General features: G+C 46.8%; 1 protein-coding gene across 1 annotated transcript in view; it reads left to right on the top strand.

Moving 5' to 3' along the window:
- The window catches only part of LOC120848101 (transitional endoplasmic reticulum ATPase), a 39,538-nt gene that overhangs the window by 2,713 nt on the left and 14,827 nt on the right, over positions 1-21,998 (top strand). The window contains exons 3-11 of the mRNA XM_040220031.2: positions 3,379-3,551; positions 9,173-9,253; positions 11,118-11,442; positions 12,378-12,480; positions 14,223-14,356; positions 16,453-16,588; positions 18,180-18,292; positions 19,469-19,633; positions 21,613-21,948. Of these exons, the coding sequence (XP_040075965.1) occupies positions 3,379-3,551; positions 9,173-9,253; positions 11,118-11,442; positions 12,378-12,480; positions 14,223-14,356; positions 16,453-16,588; positions 18,180-18,292; positions 19,469-19,633; positions 21,613-21,948 (1,566 nt within the window). The remainder of the gene's footprint in view (positions 1-3,378; positions 3,552-9,172; positions 9,254-11,117; positions 11,443-12,377; positions 12,481-14,222; positions 14,357-16,452; positions 16,589-18,179; positions 18,293-19,468; positions 19,634-21,612; positions 21,949-21,998) is intronic.

Here is a 21,998-nt window from a genome sequence, read left to right as displayed (position 1 = left end):
AAAAGGTCTTTTGCCTTTTCAGAACTTTGGGACATCAAATGGGGGTACCTGAGGTTTTGAGATTGACAAGATGTGTTCTTGGCCGTGCCAATACTGCGAGCTTTCCTCGTGTGCCGAAGGCTAGTTGTGCTATGTGGGCACCATAAATTTCCGCGCATGCATTGCTTTTTCTGCACAGCTACGATTAGAGCAAAGAAGCAAAAGCCTCTTTGCTCTAATCGTAGCAAAGAAGCAAAAGCAGCCGTACAAAAAGACGTGCTTGTGGCGTTTTCCACTTATTCTTCTTAGACTGTTGTAGTTTTCCTTCAGCTATTTGGAAGACGAGAATAAAATATTTCCATTGCATTAAGAAAAGTGTCTTGAGGTTTATGTGGTATTTACACACTCTTGGATTTGTAGCAGAAGAGAAGTGTTTTGCTGTCTGTTAGGTGCACACGCACATTTGCCTAAGTAAAATTGTTTGTTTAAGACATGTTTTAATGGTTTTTCCACCACCTTGACCTTGGGTCACTTGTGGGGATGATGAGGGGAGAGATGAGGATGAAATGTTTAAAAATAGTGCTGGGTACCGGCTTCTTGAATCAACTTTAGGAGAGTGTCCAGCACAATCTTCCTGTGCTGTATATTGGCCTTTGGCCACGTCCACTCTACAGGAGTTTTTGGTCGATGCAGCGAGGAGCTCGCAAATGGTGGCCCACCTTGAGCGTACAGTGGCTCTGCACTCTCAGATCTATTGTAGTTTCTGGTTTCTTGCTCCCGCATCGAGTACAGTCGCCAGTTCACCATCAGGATCTTGGGAGACCAGGTCTGTCAGGGCTTTGCGCCCCCTCGTCCTTACCAGGGACAGGAACTCGTCGGGGTTGAAGAAGAGGACATCATTTTCGCCTCCTTGACTTTCTTCCTGTTGATCCTGATCTGGTCTCGCAGGCGCAGCTTCAAGTGCCGTTGTGGCAGCATTGTCGGCCTCTTTGTTGCGATATATGCTGGAGTGTCCCAGCACCCATCCAATCCGAAGGACACTTTTTTCAGCTGCAGCTTGTTGGCCTAGTTGTCGCAGCTGTCGGACGGTGTTCCTATAGGTGTCGACATCGCATTCTGTGTGCCTGCCTACTGTCAGTGGAGACCCACATATGTTTAAGTCTAATTATAGGACACATTCGAATTGGCGTGTATTTTTCTCCACAGAAATGTGTTGCCACTAATCCAAACTCTTTTGCACTACCCCAATATTTGTTTTTTCAGTGTTTAGGTTTTGTTTATCACAAGGGGAATTTTCCAACAATTTTCAACACTATATTTGTACTCCAAAATGCAATTTAGGTGGAAGTACACTCTGCCCATGCCCCACTGTAGACCCCATCATTAGTAGTGGATTGGCTTGGCTGCTCGGCCGAGCACCGTACGCAAACCTGATGCCTCCCTCTTGCGACCTCCGGCGCTTCTAGTCTGACAATGTCTGCTCTTGTGAGAGCGGCGGCACATTGGCGTCCATCGTCTGCTACACCACCTACCACAGTCTGCAGTGTCCACAAGACACAACCTTGAAATTGGCAGTCCATTCATACACGAACCACTGTCCAATACAAGTGTCGGTCAGCATTTGTCAGTGCACCCTAACAAACACATAAAAGTACTTAATAAATCTGCTGTCTTTTCAGCTTTTTTTCTTTTCTTTCTTGATGTCCGCAAGCAAAGCGGGTGAGCATCACAACGCACTATCAAAGCACTACTTAAAAGTATTTGCTTTTGCAAGCAAGGTGTGTTGCTCAAAACTCGAGCTACAGGCCTGGGCAAACCCGATTGCTCTCTGCCAAGTGGTTTGCCCAAACTTACCTGCAGGTATCCTGACGGTACTGAAACTGATTGCAATCTCGACGCTTCCAGTCCTTCAAAGAGCAGCAGAGCCGCCTTTACGGGAACCGACATCTTTATCATTCAGCAGCAGAACGAGCTTACAAACAAATCAAGTCGGATCAGGCAAATGCTAGGCCTATGCCGAACCCGTTGCAAAAACATCCACGCGGGCAACGCGTCTTGAGACATCTATTTGCGACAGTTGTTTGCTGCAAACTGTTGGTTGGGGAGATCTTCCTATAAACGTCGCATGTGAATGCGAAACGACTCGCTCGTAAAAGTAGACAAGCTAAACAAGCTACTCGGTGTATGCGACCACTTTCCGCAAACACCGACAGCCATGTTATCGTTTGAAATCGAAGCATAAGTGCAGGTCTCGGTATGTACTTGCAGACGGTAATGACTCTTTCTTCCCTAAAACTATGCTGAACGAAAGATAGTTGCACCACACAGCAACAGTTTTTTAACAGACATTCCACACATCAATAATCTCCAGCCAATTTCAGTTGTCAAAATTTTATTTTGCGACATGTGCGTTGTACTTAGGCACTTCAAAATGTTTCCTAAACATTCTGGTTCCGTTTGATGGATCATGCGCATATATGCTGTGGTTGCCCATTTAAAAAAGACATTTTGTACAAGCTTTTTTTTTTATATAGTTGGGGGAAATTTGTTTTTTGTGTTCTTCTGGCAAGCGAGCCTACCGTCGCAGCTTTCTTTTCTAGCCACTAACATAGCTGTCATCTCTCGATTCTTGCTTAAATTTACGAATTGGAACTCTTTTTGCGATTTTACAAATGTTGCCTCGAATTGTACAAAGTGTGAATTTGACCCGCAAAAATTTAAAAACGAAAACTTGCCATTGATGGTGCTACTTTGCACCGCCACAAGAGGGTGGAAGGCACTGCTTGCGGAGGCGACGTGTGAACTCGATCCATCTGACGACCACGGATTCATATCCAACCCAGTCTCCTTTTCTAGTACACTCTAGCCGTGTAGTCGTGGATCCCGTAAATCTTGTTGAAACTTGCTTTGTAATAAGTTGCTGCATCCAACGTAGTTTGACGCCGGTGCTTGTTGGATGTTTATCTTATGGTCAGAGTGGCTTTGCAACGCAACAATGTGCTTGAAACTTTGAAAAAAATACTTCCAAGTGTTTTCGAAATTGTACACTTCGGACTTCCCATGTTTCTGCCGTCCAAGAAGCGGAAAAAGTTGGGACTTTGCACCACAATTGCGTCCTATAGGAACATTTCACACGGCGGAACAACCGACATTAACGCGCGAATTGCTCCGCATAAACGTTAGAACTAGACGCAGGTTGCAGGGCTTACGTGCGGGTCGTGGTTTCGTGTACCTCGCTCCGACGCTCTAATCGGGTCGCGAGTGCCATAGCCTCCACAGTTTGCCGGATTATCGCGAAACGGGCTGTAGGTGATGTCGATTTTGCTGGAGTCACAGTAACGAATGCAGGAAAATGGAATCCTCAATTTGTGCCTGACGAATGCTCGATGCTGCTTCCAGGCCAAGATGGACGAGCTGATGCTCTTCCGTGGCGACACTGTCCTGCTGAAGGGCAAGAAGCGGCGAGAGACAGTGTGCATCGTGCTGTCGGACGAGACCTGTCCTTCCGAGAAGATTCGCATGAACCGCTGCGTTCGCAACAACCTCCGCGTGCGACTGGGGGACGTCGTCAGGTGAGCCTTTTGTTCAGTCGTAGTTCATTCAGTCGTGCAATACCGTAACCGACCAACTTTTTGCAAGCACCCACTTTTCACAGCTTTAGCGCGTGAGAAAGTATAGCAAAAAATTGAATGTGTGAGCATATCGGCCCATGGTAACGAAGACATGAGATAACGATCTAAATTGCAATTTTTTGTTCCCGTGAAATAACTTAAAAACCCACCCTTTGCGAAATTGGCGTCATATTGAGCTCGGGAAAATAGCCAGTTCTATTACCTACAAACAGTATTAAATGCCATAGCATTTCTGAGTGAACTTTATGCACCTCCGTATCCTTTGCAAGGTTTGTAACCAACAAAGCAGGTGGCGTGGCGTGCATCTGTTACTTGCCTACTTCAATTGGGCATACAGGGGGTAATGCACCCGGCGAAAGTGGTGTGATATACAAGCCTTTGAACGTCAAATACAGTTACTGAGGTTCCTATTTTGTTTGTATGCATTTAGTAAGAGAGAAACATTTGGATAGCTCTAATACTTCAACAAATGTAGTTGGTTGGTTGTGAGAGGCTCATCCACATGAAGTAGACGCTAGATCAGAAAGATATTGGCATGTGTTTTAAATGGGGTAGGTCTGAATGACAAATGCAGTTATGAAACGTATTGATATGTTCATTTGAATTGCAGTAATCTTTTCTTCTTTTCTTTTTGTATTGTATCGGGGGATTGTGTTTCTTGCAGCATAAGCTCTGGAAGATTAGCTTTGGCCTATGAACAGTGTCATTCGGAACATTCTGTTTTGATGCAAGGTAACACCAAACTGTCAATATTTCTTAGTAAGTCATTCACGAAGTACTGCCATTACTGAAACTTGTGTGGATGCTGCCATCTGTTGGTCAGGGATTCATAGAAATTGTTGGCAACGGATATGGTCGAGAAGTCCGGCTCGCTGCATTTTGAACGGGATGTTAAGAAAGCGACGATGCAGTTTCACTTGGTCGGGAACTGTTTGTTTTAGCGAGCAGTCATGTAGGCAAAAGCCCTACTGATAGAACGCTTGCGCTTGCTTATTTAGCTACATTTATCTGTTTGTGTTGGATGGCTTGTGACCCTCGTGCTTACCCCATGGACAGGTGCTCTCCTGTCTATGGTAGTTTTTGAGAGGGCAGAGAAAATGTGTGGAAACCTCATCCCAAAGCCAGGTCTGGCAATGCCTGGGCTTTGCAGAAAGCTTTTCCAACATGTGTGGAGAGTACTTTCTCTATAGACCGACGCGCTGTCTACAAACAAGCCCGCGTTTGCCCACACCGGGTGTGGGCACTGCGCGTGCGCAGAAACGGAATTCGCGAAATGTGAAGCGTTTGCGCATGCGCAGTGCCGTCGACAGCGCCACCGCAGCTGCGTGACGTCAGGGCCGCGTGTTGGTCTATAGCAGGAATGGGCAGTATTTCAAATACAAGTATTTTAAATACGTATTTCAAATACTTTGTGTATTTTGCATTTGTATTTAATTATAAATTGGGTAATGTATTTGATGTGTGTATTTAAATACTAAAATGTGGGTATTTCAAATACAATTGTAATTAAATACAATTTTGTGGGCGAAAATACATCCCTCAAATTTATTGTCACTGTCCAGAGCAGGAAGAAAACTATGTTCTGCATCGAACGCAGTGTCTCTCAATCAAGCACAAGCGTTTAATGACTTTGTGATTACGGCGCTAGTCCAAGGCAAGAATAGTGACGAAATCGACGTTCACCGGCAGACTGGCTAAATAAGTGCCTTAATGACTTGTGATGCTTTCCAGCTTGATTTCCATCCATATTTTTGCCTGGAACATTCTAATCGCGCGGGTCGCCCAGATTTTCGCAACTGGTGCGAGTTGCAGCAATAAAAAAATCTCTAGCCAGTGCTGCGTGTCTTGGTCGTATCGGTTCTTTGTTCTATACCAAAATGTAATCGACAAAAAAAGCTGCTTGAAGCTCTGTACTTTTTTCACCTATTACATCCAAGCTGATTACATTTTTTTGTGATTATATTTCTATTATGTTACTAGGGCCTCACACACTAACTCCAGAGTGTGCGATGCAAAATTAAAATGAGATACCCAGAAACCCGTCGCAGGTGCCCTGAAGTCGCTGACGCAAATTTCAAGGAATGTATTTGGAAAAGTATTTGGAAGAGACCAAATATATTTGGTTGTATTTGTATCTTGTACTTAAATGCTTTTTTGGAAATGTAATTAGATTTGTAATTAAATACATTTTTGACGAAGTATTTTGTATTTGTATTTCGATACATATTTGCATGTATTTTGCCCATCCCTGCTCTATAGTATGTCATGAGTATCATGGGGACATTTGTAGTTCTGTTTGTTTTTGTATGTGTTTGCACGATTTAGGGTACATGTGTAGTGAAGAGTTGATGTCTGAACTAGAGCCACTAAATAAGCTGTGCTTCAGAGTAAAGACACTTTAGCCACTTTTGGGCTTAAAATCATGGTGGCCAGTTTTCTGAAGCTTTATCTGAAATCCCAGGAAACGCTTTACTGTCCTTTAGAAATGTTAAAACAGTTTGTGACAGAGAAAGACAATATCTCCTGAGATTCCTAACATTGTACCTAACTCTGAAGAAGCCACATTTTTATGGGCGATGCTCCTTAGGGTCTAGCCTTGTCCGTCCGCCATCCGTGCTCACATCGATCTTGCTCGTGCGCTCACGTGCTCGTGTAAAACAAACAAAACAAAAAAAATGATGAAAAAAAAAATAGAAAGAAATGTTTGCACAGTTGACAGGATTCAAACCTGTGCGGGGAGACCCCAATGGATTTCTAGTCCATCGCCTTAACCACTCGGCCACGACTGCGGGACGAGTAGGGGGCTCTGAGATGTGGTAGTAACTGAAGAGTTGGGGATGTCATGGATGAAACGATGCATGTAGCCGCTCAACGTCTATACTGGAGAGGGCGCTGCGGTCAAATGCGAATATAATCGCGTTAAACTTTGCATGCATTGGCTCAACGCTTATAGACGAGAGGGCGCGGCGGCCAAATGTTCAAGTGCATATATAACCACGTTCCATACCACACATTCTCTTTTTGACATCAGCACTACCTATGAACAAAATCAGTATCATCAGCACCACCAGAGCTTCGTCCCAATCAACATCATTCACCACGTGGAGATGCGGTCATTTTTTCCTACCGTAACATCCCAAGAGAGAGCCCACCTAAAATAGGAAGTAAATCTGGTCAAAACAAGGAGTGCGCTAACTTTTAATGTGGGATAACAATAAAAAAAGTAGAAAAAAATGCTAGATTCCTGCGAAACTTGCGATCGCAGCTAGGGGTGATGAACCAAAGACGACCGTCCCTCCCAGTTAGCAACGTTCGCTTAGCTCTCACCGTGCCTAAATAACCCTATTTCTGACAAAGTCACCATTTTCTAAAGCCTTACAGTCACTAGGTGTATGTTATCTTTTGGTGTTCTTGAGAAAAATATAGCAAATTATGCCAAAAATAGGGGGCGGGTTTGTCTCTTTGGGGGTGGGGGCATCTTCAGTGATGTGATTGCTGCGCCAATTGCGCCAAACTGCGCCAAGGGTCTAACCCTGATACATCCTGCTACATTTTGCCAAAATATGGGTAATCTGCGCCCGGCCTGTGCCAAAGTACCAATTTTGATAGCCTTTTAAGCCCGAAGCTAAACTGAGTACTGCAATGAGCACACGTCAGCTAGGTGGCGCAAGCGGCCGCCCGACACAAAGTACCCTGCATCAGTGGTTCATCCGGTCTTTTTTTTTTTAAACTTTTTCAACGATAAACGCGGGCATGTGCGGACGCTCCGACACTAGCGTGATGGGCGCTATCGGGGAAAAATGAAATGCGAACAGAGGAGCGCGTGGCTCGCGGTACAGGCTGCGCCACCTGGAAGTGAACCTAGGGGCGAGGGCGCGTGGCCTACTTCGATGTGTTTAGGCCCCTCGATTGACGCTCTCCCAGCTTCGGCAGTGCGCTGAAAGCTGTCACCGCTATCTTTGCCTGCTCGGCGAGTGCGGCGAGCTGCTTTGCACCGCACGCGCTGAGCCAGCAAAGATAGCGGTGATAGCTTTGAGCGCACTTAGAGGCACACTGTTGAAGCTTGGGGAGCGCAGAGGGAGGGGCGTGAACACGTCTGAGTAGGCCACGCACCCTCGCTCCTAGGTTCACTTCCAGGCGGCGCAGCCTGTACCGCGAGCCACGCGCTCCTCTGTTCGCATTTCATTTTTCCCCGATAGTACCATCCATGCCATCATGCTGTGAAACGAAACCACGTTTTTGCGCGGCGGGAGTTACTTTTTGAGCTGAAGCACTTGCTCCTCAAAGGAACGGCCGTGGGAAAACTATATTTGGTCTCTGCCTTCAAGTTCCCGTGGTCGCGCGACGTCGGGTGTTGCCGTCGCCACGTCGCTGCACATATGTTGCTTTCTAAACTGAGACGTAAGGACCGCCCTAATGTTCATCAACATTATTGTTCTTGTTTAATACGCTACTACAAAAAAATCCCTCTTGCTCGAAGACTGCTGTGTCGAAGTACTGTTTACCTAGGTTTCTCTCGGTGGGCTTTCTTTCGAGGGGGACCCCGGTACCTGAAAAATCCGCCGCGAAAGTAAGTTGGTGAGGAGAAGTGAGCTATATCAAAGAAGGCAGTGTCTGAATCCGCACAGCGCGCTTGTTGCATCGTATGCTCAGGTTTTTTTTTTGTGTGTGTGCGTTTAGTTTGTACTTCGCCAGCCAGTCTGGCAAGCACGTACAGCTGGACTGATTTTTGTTGTATGCTCGACAGTTACATTTTGTGTACAATTTCGGGAACCAGTTGGCGACGGAGCGGAGTGACTTGGTTTCGATCGAACAGCCATCTCCGCTCGCGTGACAATTTCGCATTGCTTTGCGGTGGTCACGTGTATCGACAGTTAGAGACTACTTCCATTTATTATATAACTAGTCAACCTAGTGTTGTGATATTTCATACTAAGCTGGTCATTTTGAAATAAATTTTAATATCTGTGGTTTGGTTCTCATTTACCTGTAGCGGGTACATATATATGTATTATTTAACTGAAGCATTGCATAATGTGCCATGTCATTGGCATTTTAGTTAAATGTTGAAAGACTCCCAGGTAGTTTAACTTGACTATAATTTGTTTACTGCGGCGAGCAAAGTGTCCTTCGTTTGTTCAGCACCTGAAACAAATATTTTTATTTTTCTAAAAATATCAGCTCCAAAAGCCACTTTTGTTGCTCCGAAACACTCTATTAGCTGCTCCAAAGTCCACTTTTGCTGCTCCAAAACACTGTTTTGGCTGCTCCAAAAGGTGTTCCAAAACGGCGTAGGCCAATCACATCACTGCGTCTTTCATTATATTGGTGTAGTTTCAAACTTTCCAGCAGATGGGGTGGATGTGATTTCGCAAAACCTTTGCTCTAAGGAAGCACAGTTCCAGGGTCACCTCGTGAATGTGTTTTCATGTCGTAACAAACTGCAAGAACTATTGTTGTAAGCAAACGCGAGTGTGTGCCTTCTGCTCTCATTTATGTGTTCTGTTTTGGGACTTGGGCGGCATCTAACTTTCTGCTTTGTTTGGTCCGTTTCTCGACAGCATTCAGGCGTGCCCGGACGTGAAGTATGGCAAGCGGATCCACGTGCTGCCCATCGACGACACCGTGGAGGGCCTGGCAGGGTGAGTTGGCTGTTTTGATAGATTGCAATGGACGCTGACTGGTTCCTGTTGAAAGGCAGTGCCCTCGGCCGCATGTTCAGAGACTTGGATTCTTAGAATGCTCAGAGACGCCGCTTGCTTCAGTTTAGTTGACTGTAAAGTGAAGCGTTTTTTCAGTTTCAGCTCAAAATTTATATGCACCTAATGCAAACAATGATTCGTGGCTATGAGCTCATTTTGTTCGTCCACATACAGTATTTTAACGCATATTACTCGCACCCTCAACCTACTACTCTCGGAAAAGAAAAAAAAACCCACATATTGCCCACGCTAACTACGCAAAGCAAAGTCCAGATCCCGCTAGAAACTTAACCTTTATTTTGAATACACTCATCGCTGCAGCTATCTGAGGTGCCCTCGTTGTCATAGATAGCGTCGTAATCCATGCCGTCAAGGCGATTGCTGACGGTGCAGTTTTTGAAACTTCCGCACCATCTCGTCTGGGTGCCGCCAAATCAGTGTCAGTACGGTGTGACCGCGTCCTCTTCTCTCCTCTATGAACTTTGCCGGCGCTTTTTCAAGATCGGGGTATGCACCAGTCTACCACAAAATGACCTTCGGTCGCAACTTGTGGGTTTACCTTCTTCCTCCATTCTCGCACGCACGACCGCATGCATCGTCGTAGCGGATGTTGTTCCAGCCTGCCGCTCGTTTTTCTATCTCTTTGTCAACGGATCTAACAACAGCCGCATTCTCTGTTGAAGAGATTAGAGACTTGAAAGATTGTTGCCGTCGACATCAACGACGCTCTGTGCTTTCACGTCTAATCGACGGCTTCGCTCAGCTACTCGGCCCGCATAAACAATGCAAAGATGGCTATCGGAAGCAAGTCTCTAGGAGATACTGGAGAAGGGGGACATAGGAATCTATCTCTGACTTTGTGCGCATTGCCATAAAGCCACACTGCTTGCCAAAATTCGCACATAACCCGCAACCATACTTCGCCTTTGATTTCATATAAATTTTGATGCGAGCAAATGCGGTACTTTTACACAGGCAGCATAAAAACTGCTAGGGCAGACATGCAGCTGGACTATCCTCCCTCTTTCTCATCCTCTTCGGCGTCATGTGATGAGTGCTTCGAGGGGCAATGGGGAGCATACGGGCAAGTGCAGGAAATCCCCGTAATGTTTCGTGTGAATAGCTCTCTTTGAACACTCTTGTGTCAGGCGACCCCTTTGTGCAACTTTATTCACTCTTGCGGTGTATGGAAAGCCAAAACTTTGTTCCCTCTTGCTGTGACGTGCAGTGAGACGTTTTTTTGTTCAGTGTTTTTATCCCCTCGTAGTAAGCCACAAAGGAAGCATGCACGTTGAGGCTTGGTTTCACACTCGCAATGGCCCCTCTATGCGCTTCTGTCTGGAGGGTCTATCTCTGCTGTATGGACCGTTTTTGGAGCTCGCCGGTCTGGGGGTTCCAGTACAAAAATGCGTGATCACGTCAGCCAAGCATGGGCACTTTCTCGACCAAAGCTGCTAGATCAGACTGGCTCTATTGAGCTACAGTGATTTAGATGGGGGTTCTCCCAAAGTCTCTTTTGTGCCTATTATGGCTTATCTTTTGCCCCAGGTTCGTTTGAAGGCGAGTCTTCCTTCTCCTTCCGAAAGTGGGCACTGTTTCATCCTCGAAATCCTCGAGCTCATTTTTCCGTCAGGTGGAGTCGGGTATTTGCATAATGGTGGATTGCAGGAGCCGTACGCTATTCAGAGGCTTACCGGCTGGGTTAAGGAGCATAGTAAAATGCTTTTGCATTCGATGCAACCCTACGGGTAAAATGTAAACACAACGTGTGGGTTGTGGCTTAATTTTGCACGATGGAACGTAGGAGCCTGTTTGAGGTGTACCTGAAGCCGTACTTCCTGGAGGCGTACCGGCCGATCCACAAGGGGGACCTGTTCCTGGTGCGGGGGGGCATGCGGGCGGTGGAGTTCAAGGTGGTGGAGACGGACCCCTCGCCCTACTGCATCGTGGCCCCGGACACGGTGATCCACTGTGACGGGGAGCCCATCAAGCGGGAGGAGGAGGAGGAGTCCCTGAACGAGGTGGGCTACGACGACATCGGGGGCTGCCGCAAGCAGCTCGCCCAGATCAAGGAGATGGTCGAGCTGCCCCTCCGACACCCCAGCCTCTTCAGGGCCATCGGGGTCAAGGTGCGTCCCTCCCCGGTTCCTTCGTCCTCCGGCTGCCTCGGCCGAGGTGCCCGCATTCCGACCTAGGCTTGTTACGGAAAAGGTGCCGCGTGACCGAAATTTCGGTTGCACGTGGAGAGATCCCCAGGCGGCCCAAATTGCACCTCTGCCCTCTACCGGGGCCTGCCAGATGCCCTTTGTTGGTTTGGCACATTTGCCAAACCAACAAAGTTTGACTTTGGTCACTTACCTTCAAGGTCGTGCGACATGATGGGGGGGGTAGTGAACAATAACATGCAAATAACAACGGCAAGAAACAAAAAAGAAACACTGTCTTACAGAAAAGAAGATGTCAGAAAGAGCATTTTTGAAAGAAGTTGAGTCGTGCATGGAGCGTGAGTTTTTGCGTGACCACTGTCAGTCGTGCAAGGAGGAAATTCACCTCGTACAGTGTCTGCGGACTGTCTTTCGTTCAATGTATGACCGCAGCTTTGTGGTCCTTGTGCAGCAGGGTTAGCACAGTATGCTAATGAGTCTGCTATAGGCAGAATGGGAACGGCTTTGGTTGCGTGCACCCGCTCGAAGCTCGTGAGGTGTCCAAAGCGTCGTCGAAGGGAGAAGTGCAGGAGGTGGGACGACTGGAGCTCCTCCCTGTCGTTTTCGCCGTGCCAGTGGCTGTTGTCAACCTTTTGAAAGAATTGTATTGAATCGCTCGGTTACTCGATACTTTGGTTCGTGGGACAGAATGTCACGACAGAAACAAGATTGTCTACTGTTCTGTGACAGTCGTTAAATCTGCTCTCTTCGGTTGCTATATTGTGTTGCATAACATATTTTTATTCAAGGGTAGTGTGCGATCGTCCAGTCGCGGGGTAGGCTTCTCCTATGATGGGTTGCCACCGAGGTTGATCTCAAGTATCCCTCTTTTAAGCGAGGTTTCTTCTGGTTTTCTTCAGCCACCCAGAGGCATCCTTCTGTACGGTCCTCCGGGTACGGGCAAGACCCTGATTGCTCGTGCTGTGGCCAACGAGACTGGAGCCTTCTTCTTTCTCATCAACGGTGAGAACTTTTGGATCTCGCTTGGCTGTGTGGTGCTAGGCACGAGGAGTGACTGAATCATTATTCTGAAAGTAATAGATGGTCTTTTTTTCTAACTGCAGTGTGCTTCATTTCACCTTCGAGCCTATCAAAGCTATTTCTTGCTTATGCAAGTAGGAGAAAGGAAAATAATCTTGTAGCTTTTCATTCCTACTGAAGGTAATAGAATTGCTGCTGTGCGAACTCGGTGTATCGAGTGGTATGAAAATTATGGAATGACTCGGTCACGTTTGAGTCTCCTTCGGACATTTAGTTTAGTAGCTAGCAAATTTCTAGCGTTAGCTAGGAATTTGCTAGCTACTAAACTAATGTGGTGGTGTGGGCAAGACAAACTATTACTGTTTTCATCCCCGATTTGTAGACTAGTCTGTTCGCAGCAATCGTTGCAGCATGCAGATTGTATTATAAGATGTGCTGCTGGCACACTTGAAAATGATTATTGTATTTACTTGCATAATGACCGCAACCCCACGTCGGGCAGCAATATTTTTTACTTTTTTTCCCCTCGTATAATGAACACACCTCCAATTTTTTGCTCAGAGTTTTGAACTGCGTCCAACTTAGCTAGCCGGCTAGCCACCAAGCCAATTTTCTTGTCACCAAGCTGCCAGGCCAAGTCAAGCCAAATGAAGCTGCTCTTGTAATGGCTGCAAGTGCATGTTTGTGGAAGTGATCAACCGTGAAACCGAGCGGCGCACACACCCAACGAAGCTAGGGTCAAGGAATTGCCCGGCCCCGGACATTTTTCGCTTATCGGATGCATTGATGTCAACAAACATGCAGTCGTCTGTGGTTCACTTTTACACGGTGAAATTGTGAAAGTGGTTATGCCTAAGAACTGTCGCGTCGCTTTCCGTGCTAAGTGAGTTTCGTGGTGTGCCCACGACTAGCTTCACTGACCGGGGAGCGCATCCCAGTCAGTGAAGCTAGTCGTGGGCGCACCACAGTAACCACGCTTTATAAATTCGAAACTATTTTTAGTGCACTTTCGGCGTGCCTTTTGCTGCCATATCATATTGTGCCACAGTACCCTGCCACGTCATATTGGCACCTAAAATGACATTTGTGCGAAATGTGTTCATGCAAATATTTTACTCTGCGTAATGAACGCACCCCCCCAAATGTGTCAATTGTTTAGGGGGGAAAATGCGTTCATTATACAAGTAAATACTGTAGGTGGTTTTGCGGCAGAGTTTGAACGTCTCGGCTCCTTGCGACGCTTGATTGTCGTGCTCTCTGTTATGTGTCATATTTTTTTAAATTCATCGAAATAATGTTATTCTGTGATAGGGTCAGGGGGCAGGCAAACTGGTGTGTGTATGACCTAAGTTATAGACTTGGGAATGGTGTGGTAACACACACAAAGAGGCTAGGTTTCAAACGTAGCTTATTGTCTCGGAAAGAACTTGGTTAATTGAAACACTGTGGCATTGCAGATATGCAGAGGGGAGGTGGTCTAAAGACCTCACTGGGACTCAATGAAACTGTCTTCTTGCGAGAGTTTGAAAAGTTTCTTTTCACACAAGGAAAATAACCATTTTGTGGTAGAAATGCGTTGAAATGTTGCTCCCGAGTTCAGGAATAGGAAAGGAACAACGTTGCTGATTTGCTATGTTCGCTCTCTCAACGTGCCCATTTATCTGGAAACTAGCGAGGTCAAGAATGCCACCCTGCTCAAGTGTGTTACCGCATGTCTCGTTCAGGTCCCGAGATCATGAGCAAGCTTGCCGGAGAATCGGAGAGCAACCTGCGCAAGGCCTTTGAGGAGGCCGAGAAGAACTCTCCCTCCATCATCTTCATAGATGAACTGGATGCCATTGCACCCAAGAGAGAGAAGGTACGTCATGTGTCAGAGACAAATCACCGCTATCCTTTAACACGGAATGGCAGTCTGACAGGAGCCAGCAATGATTTTGTGTCTCTCTCTGACTTGGCATTGCTCCCAAACAGTGGAGACGGTAGCACGAGTGGAAAGGGTAAAGTTGCCCCCTTTCCACATTTCCACCTGTCCCTCTTCATTTGCTGCAGTTGCCCTGCAGACAGATAGAAAGGTAGACACATAGCGCAGTCAAGAGGCCTTCACGACAGGACACTTTGCCCTACACAAGAAAAAATGACGATGGTATTGTTGCAAAAGGAATAGTCGTTGAATACATGTCACTGTGTGCCCAAGGGGACACAATAATCAAGTAAATACCAATTTACACGATTGTTGGTCGACCCATTTTTAAATTCGTGAAAATCTGGAGTTCTGGGCGGGGGGGAATTGACTTAAATCAAACCAAAAGCATTTCACCGTCGACAAAAATGAAACTATCGAGATATCGAGAGCAACCTCGGCTTGTTATGAGCTGAGCCAGCTGTACCTGTGGCATTGTGCCATTCTGTGCACTCATTTCAAAAGTTCCTTTTTTTTATTTAATATTCTGCGCGAGTGAGGATCACTGATTGCGGCTTGCAAATCAGCCCAAATACGCGGCAGTGGATGGTGTGCCGTTCGCCCGAGTGCCCGACTCCCGGGGGCGGTGGCGCTTGATACAAGAGCCACTCCGAAACGGCCGATGGAACAGTCTTACACCCTGCTGCTTTTCGCACGGTCACATATTGTTTAAACGGGTGTCTAGATCGTGGGACTGTGCTGGAGTGGCAACTATGTTTCTCTGTATCAACATGCGTGATCCGGGCAGTTGAGGTATTCGGTGCTCGTTTACGGCCGTTCTTTATTCGAAAGAAACTGACAACTGCGCTGCTGGAGGCAAGTTCGACCCCTGGGAGCGGGTGGTGCACCAGTGGCATCTGTGATGGTGCAGGATCTTAACTGCGAGAGCAAGTAAAAAGAATTCCGCGGGCCAAAGTTTGCATAGGCGCAGATGCCTTCCGGAGTTGGAAGTCAGGCTTGCAGCGTACGTTGCAGAAGTATACAATCGGTCCACTCCCAACATGTGATGCGATCACCGAGTAAGCGCGGAGGACAAGGTTTATGTCATTTGCGAAGTGCCAGATTTCGTTGGACGACTTTGACGACGTGCTTTAGTAACGTAAAAGTGATGATGACGGGAACGACGACATCAGTGTGGAAAAGATGTAGTTTCACGTCACAAATGGGGTGAGAACGACAGGGAGTAGCTTCAGTGGCAATTTCCCGTTTCCAGTGCGAGGGTTTTAGCTTCAATAACACTTCGGCATCTCGCGCTTGTATGTCCAGCCGAAGCATGCCAGAAGGCATGGAGCACATTCCAGGCCAGGCTTTCGATAGACGCCCTCCCAGTCTTGCAAGTTCACCATAAAATGCACCCCAAAATGTTTTTCTTTTTTTTTTTTACTGGCAATGTTTGAGGGTTGACTTTTATCTTGTGAATACAGTACCGTAGAATACCGTGCATCTGCCCATACCTCACTAAGCACCCATTCCTGAATTTGTAAGGTCTGGGAAAATATGCACAGTACATTGATGTGTAAAATTGATGGCCGGACAAGTGCCCATCCCCCATTTTTTTTGCGATTATCTCTAAATTTCGAGTGGGCGCTTGCTCGGTATTTTACGGTATGTCATTTCATACAATTTCTAAATTGCAAGTTTGTTGCATCCATGTCATTGGACACTTTGAAGCAATTGATGCGACATACAGCATCGTCTTGTTTTATTTCCGCCTACGAATTATGCTTCGTGGCAAGTGAAGCATGTTCCTCACTTGCGTTGGCACGCAAACTCTACGAAGGCTACTTTTGCTCGCTCTGTGGGAGGCAAATTATATCTCGCTCTCAATCGTGGTGACCGAAATTGAACACCAGGCACACTACTTGCACTTCTGCATCGCAACTGCACGCTATGCGCGTCGAAAGATTAAAAGGGACAACGAGGCTGCACCGTGCTCGTCGCGCGACAATGGCTCGCATATTTGTTTTGTTGACACCCGACCCGTCTGTCTGCAGACACACGGGGAGGTGGAGCGGCGCATCGTGTCCCAGCTGCTCACCCTCATGGACGGACTGAAGCAGAGGGCCCACGTGATCGTCATGGCTGCCACCAACAGGCCCAACAGCATCGATGCCGCCCTACGCCGCTTTGGTGCGTCCAACTGCCCTTACTGGGTTGCTACATTTTTTTGGAGGGTCATTTCTTTTTTCTTAGAGTGCAGCTTTTAGACACCTGTCTCCGGCTTGAGCAGCATCATCGTTGGTGTAACCTCGTTGCATTCTTGGACGTTTCCCATAATGATGTCATGTGTCTGACGTTACTTGGGTCACTCGTGAAGGCCACGACCTTCACTAGGGTCACGGGTGATGTCACGAGGGGGGGAGGGAGGGTGGAGGATGGGCATACCCTCCTCTCCGTACCCTCCCCTCCTCCTCCTCATGAGCTGCGCTCTAATTTGGCGTTACAGGGGATTGTAAACATCTATCTTTATTTATTTTTTTGTAAATTACTCACATTCATAGAGATAGGCGTCATTAGATCAACTCAGTTGCGGAACTCCCGCGAAGGGTGCCACCCCTGGAGCCGGACACTACGTTTGAAGTGGCGTCTAGAGTCTGCATTTCACAACTGTATTCTTCAAAGACGCCACAGTGAAACAGCATCTAGACTCTGCTTTAAAATCTATGTAACTCCAGTTGCCATAACAGCCCCCCTCCCCCTTTTCCCAGCAAAAAAAATAAAACAAAAGTGGCACATTGAACTATAAATTGCAGACTTTGGGAGGGGGGGGAGCTACTGCTCGTGGAAGCCACATGTATAGGCAGTTTCATAAATGAGTTGATCTAATTACGTTGGTAGAGATGAATTGAATTGCCATGATTTTGGCGTGCTTGTGGGTGATTAACTGAGGTTTTCATAGTGGAAAGTTTACGAGCTAAGTGGGCCTACGATCAATGAAAGGAGCGGAGCAAGGTGTTCCATTTGTTTGGAGCCTGCTTACCAACCCTTCAACAGCCCACATAGGCCTTCCATAAAATGCCAAGCATGTGCCTATGTCGCAGCAAGGGCCTACGTCTTGTGTTTGGCATATAGGCAGAGGGGATATCAAGTGGCCACCCCACCAAACTTGCAAGCCCACTGAGCTAACCGAGGCACTCCTTTGCGTCAGCTGCTTTACCAATCACGTCTATGCAGTGTGTTGAAACTTGTCGCAAGACTGCCGAGATAAATCGGGCTTGGCAAGAGTGGCAGGGTTGGTATAAGAATGAGATGATCCGCCAGGCACCTGTAGTGCTTATGTACCTTTGCATTGGATGCTGCGAGGGCCTACCTTACGAGGTGCCCCTTTTGATTTTGCACTCTTGAGCCTAAGATGGACCCATCGTACCTGCCTTTGCAAGGGACACTTTTCCGTAATCGTCGCCAACTTTCAGGTGGGTGCTTACTCGGGTCAGTATTTTATAGTAATCATTGCAATATGCAGGAAGTGGCAAGCAGAGATTATGGTGAATTCCTCTCAGATTTGAAGAAGGTTGATGTTATTAGCCTTGTGTGCATAGCTCCCTTGGTTTTGGCCCAGATTCCACTCTGCTACCACTTCATAGCCCTCGAGTTGGTTTGAAATAGTTTAGTGCAAAATCGGTTAAGGGGGGGTTTGTTTTGAGGTGTTTGGGCTAGAGAACAGTTGCCCCGGAGTTCTTTTGAAAAGCTAATGAAATTGTGTGTGACCTGGCGTGTGCAGGCCGCTTTGACCGTGAGGTGGACATCGGGATTCCGGACGCCACAGGCCGCCTGGAGATTCTGCGCATCCACACAAAGAATATGAAGCTCGCCGACAACGTGGACCTTGAAAAGGTATGCCAACAGTGTTGCGCTATTATCCACGTTGTTGGTCTCTCTTTAGCTTTTGTTCGTGGAGTTTCGTCACGGTTTAAAAGTTTGGGTTTGTTGTGGTTCGATATAGCCAATCTGTTGTTTGTTATAAATAGTACTTTTTACATGCATTTTTATTTTTTTATTTTTCGTGAGTTCGATATGGACAATAATTTGCTGTACGTGGGTTCGTTCTAAACGGGTTTCATTGTAGATGAGGAGGGTGCAAAAAGCTAAAGGTGTGATCATAGTCGACTTAAAATAAAATTTGATGCAGCAGAGCCAGTCACAAATTCTTGAAAGTAAATTGACCTTAAATGACGCCCAGCTACAAGAAGTATCTTAGCGAATTGAGACTATAATATCCAGATAACTGGAGGGAGAATGGGAATATGACGTTTTAGTGAACACTTTAAAAAAGAGTTAGAGAAGTTCAAAATCAAACAAAGAGGAAGAAAACACACCGAAAAAGGTTGTGAGGCAGAGAAGCTAAGGCGGCATAACAGGGCGACAAGAGGCCTCAAGGGAACACAGACGGGTGAAGAAAAGGGGGGACACCCGCTGAAATAGCATCAAAATGGGATAAATCTTGGGGAAAGAAGAAATCCAGGCTAAGATTAGTAGAGCTGGAGTGCAGTGGATGATGGAGGAAAATCAAAATGATAGGAATGGTGCAGAGAGGTTCTGGAAGCACATTAGCGCACAGGCAAGAAAAACAGAAGGGTTCCATTGTTCGTTGACCACACACACAGGGGGTAAGTGTAGGGTGCGAAGAGGCAATGAAGTTTATTAGACGAACAATCGAGACAATATTTGTATTGAAACAGGAAGACTGCATTGGGACTCCTAAGCATGAGCCTTTTATGACACATTCGTCTATGACACGTTTGTCTATGACACGTTTGTCTATGACACGTTTGCCCATGACACGTTTGCCCATGACACGTTTGCCCATGACACGTTTGTCCATGACGCGTTTGTCCATGACGCGTTTGTCCATGACGCGTTTGTCCATGACGCGTTTGTCCATGACGCGTTGGCCCATGACACATTTTTGCCCATGGCACATTTGTCCGTGACAGTCTGTCCAAGACTCGTTTGTCCACGATTGATTTGTCCATGGTTTGTTTGTCAGTGACCCATCTCCCCTCCATGCAGATCTCTGCCGAATCACACGGCTTTGTGGGTTCCGACCTGGCGGCCCTGTGCTCCGAGGCAGCCCTGCAGCAGATCCGCGAGAAGATGGACCTCATCGACCTGGACGACGACCAGATCGACGCGGAGGTGCTTAGCTCCCTGGCGGTCACCATGGACAACTTCAGGGTGAGTGCGCCGGACCTCGGCGTCGCCCGCGTCTCCCCATCTTTGTGGGGAAGTTTCTCGTCTTCGCATGGGCTGTATTCGGACAGTACCGGAAAGACGTACTCGAGGTGGACGTGCACCCTTCCGAGTTGTGTAACATTCTGCCTTGAGGTGGGTGCAAGATCGTCTGCAACGGCTCGATGCAAACATCCGAATGCGGAGTATTGTTGGCGACATTTGTATTTTTCTGGCAGTTAATTTGTTATAGTCACTGATGGGCAAAAATGCGCCCTGTTATTCTCACCTTGTCATTGACCATAGTCCGACAGGAAGATGGACAAGAAATCTGTCATAATGGCTTTTCCGACAAGACAGGTTCGTAGTGCTGGTTTAGCGCCGCGACGCACGTGTCTAACTGGCCTGGCGGTTATTGACTCTGGCAAATATTTTGAGCCACCCGAGCTAAAATATTTTACAGCGAAGCTGTCTAAGGCTAGTTTCTGGCAGATCGTCTCCAAAGCAAGACAGAGCATCGACCAACAATTGTGTACAGTTATGCTGCAAACCCCGGTGCCGCACGCGCATGCCTTCTCCATATAAAAGATTCAAAGTAAATGACCAAAATAATGCGTTGACGAAAGCACATGGAAGGTACGATTCGTTTTAGGCTTTTGCTTTAGAACAGTAAAGGGAGGATACGGCCCCAGAATTATTTTTTTCCGAAAAAATGCATTTTTAAAAAAATATTATATTTGGGTTCACTATATTCTGAAGCATATTTTCAAAAAGTTTCATTGTATCGCTAGTTCACAGCTGTTTAGATTTGTTATCCCTTTTTGTTCCCGGTAGTTTTCCTGCCTAGGAATGTCTGCTTTTAAAGTTAGAACTTGCAGTACCTTTGGCCGGCATTCTTGACGGCAAAAGCTGCTTCAAAGTGGCTACGCAGAAAACGTCAAATGAAAGTGATGCCAAAACCAACATTAAAATTTTCCCCGTCCTCTCTAGTGGGGCGATGTCGCACAGTGCATAACTTGCGAGTCAAGCAGGCAGTCTAAAAACACAATGTTTTGCGCATGCTTTTCGTTTCGCTGGGATGAGCTTCACCTGCACTCATTTCACACCATCATACTTCTTGTAACCCTTTGGGAACAAGGTCTATTGCCTCCTTATCGCGCCATATTACAACGTCTGATGTCACAATTTAAGTGATGCCAGTATAGCCTTTCAGGACAAATTTAAAACTTGAGTAACTTTGAGAGGAAAAAAGTTAGTGTGACTTGCATTTTAGGTTACTGGTTCATACGTGTCTATTCAAGGGATACTGAACTGAAAATTTGGGGTGCAATTATCTCGTAGCAGCAACTATAACATATGTACACCCTTGAGCGATATGAAGGTGAACAGCCCTCTTGTTTTTGACGCTTCTGCAAGTTTTGGAATAAGCTCTGTTCCAGAAGAGGGCTAGAACGCAAAGTTTAGACCCCCAAGCCTCGTACCATTTGAGACGTTGAGAGTTAATATAACTTTAGGGAGTCGTAAAACAGGTGAGAAACCAGGTAAGGTGTTTACCTTCATGTTGCCGGCGGGTGTACATGCCATACATGACGGTATTTTAAGAAGTGATGTGGTAAAATACATATAAAGGCGAAAACCATGAAAAACCGAATTACGAGCTTTGTGGCGTGTCAGTTTTTGAATGCTCACGCGCTGGATGCGAAAGAGAAGGCCCAAGATGAGGAGGAAAGCGAATTTGCCGATGTCGCATCTGGAAGGCTTGCTGCGGGCATAGCTAGATAGATTGCAATATTCTTTACTAGAAGTGTTTTTTTTTTTTTTTTTTTTTTTATACTTTCGTATAAATGGCATTTCTCCATTTCTTTTTAAAAAAAGAAGTTGAATATCAGATTAGCATCCCTTTAATCTGTCGAAACAATTTTGAGGCAAACCAGGATCCATCCAAATCATGCCTTTAAAGCGTCTTCCCGCCCTCCCCTTTGCAGTGGGCGATGGGCAAGAGCAGCCCGAGTGCCCTGCGGGAGACGGTGGTGGAGGTGCCCACGGTGACCTGGCTGGACATTGGGGGCCTGGACAATGTCAAGAAAGAGCTGCAGGAGATGATCCAGTACCCCGTGGAGTACCCGGAGAAGTTCCTCAAGTTTGGCATGACCCCGTCGCGGGGGGTGCTCTTCTACGGGCCCCCCGGCTGTGGCAAGACCCTGCTGGCCAAGGCCATAGCCAACGAGTGCCAGGCCAACTTCATCTCCATCAAGGGCCCTGAGCTGCTCACCATGTGGTTCGGCGAGTCGGAGGCCAACGTGCGCGACGTCTTCGACAAGGTGCGTTGTGGCTGTGGAACGGAGGGTATGGGGCGTGCACCGGCAACCTT

The sequence above is a fragment of the Ixodes scapularis genome, unplaced genomic scaffold (assembly GCF_016920785.2).
Source record: "Ixodes scapularis isolate PalLabHiFi unplaced genomic scaffold, ASM1692078v2 PGA_scaffold12__126_contigs__length_90152505, whole genome shotgun sequence".
Classification (NCBI taxonomy): Eukaryota; Metazoa; Arthropoda; class Arachnida; order Ixodida; family Ixodidae; genus Ixodes; species Ixodes scapularis.
This window is presented reverse-complemented; position numbering and strand designations above follow the sequence as displayed.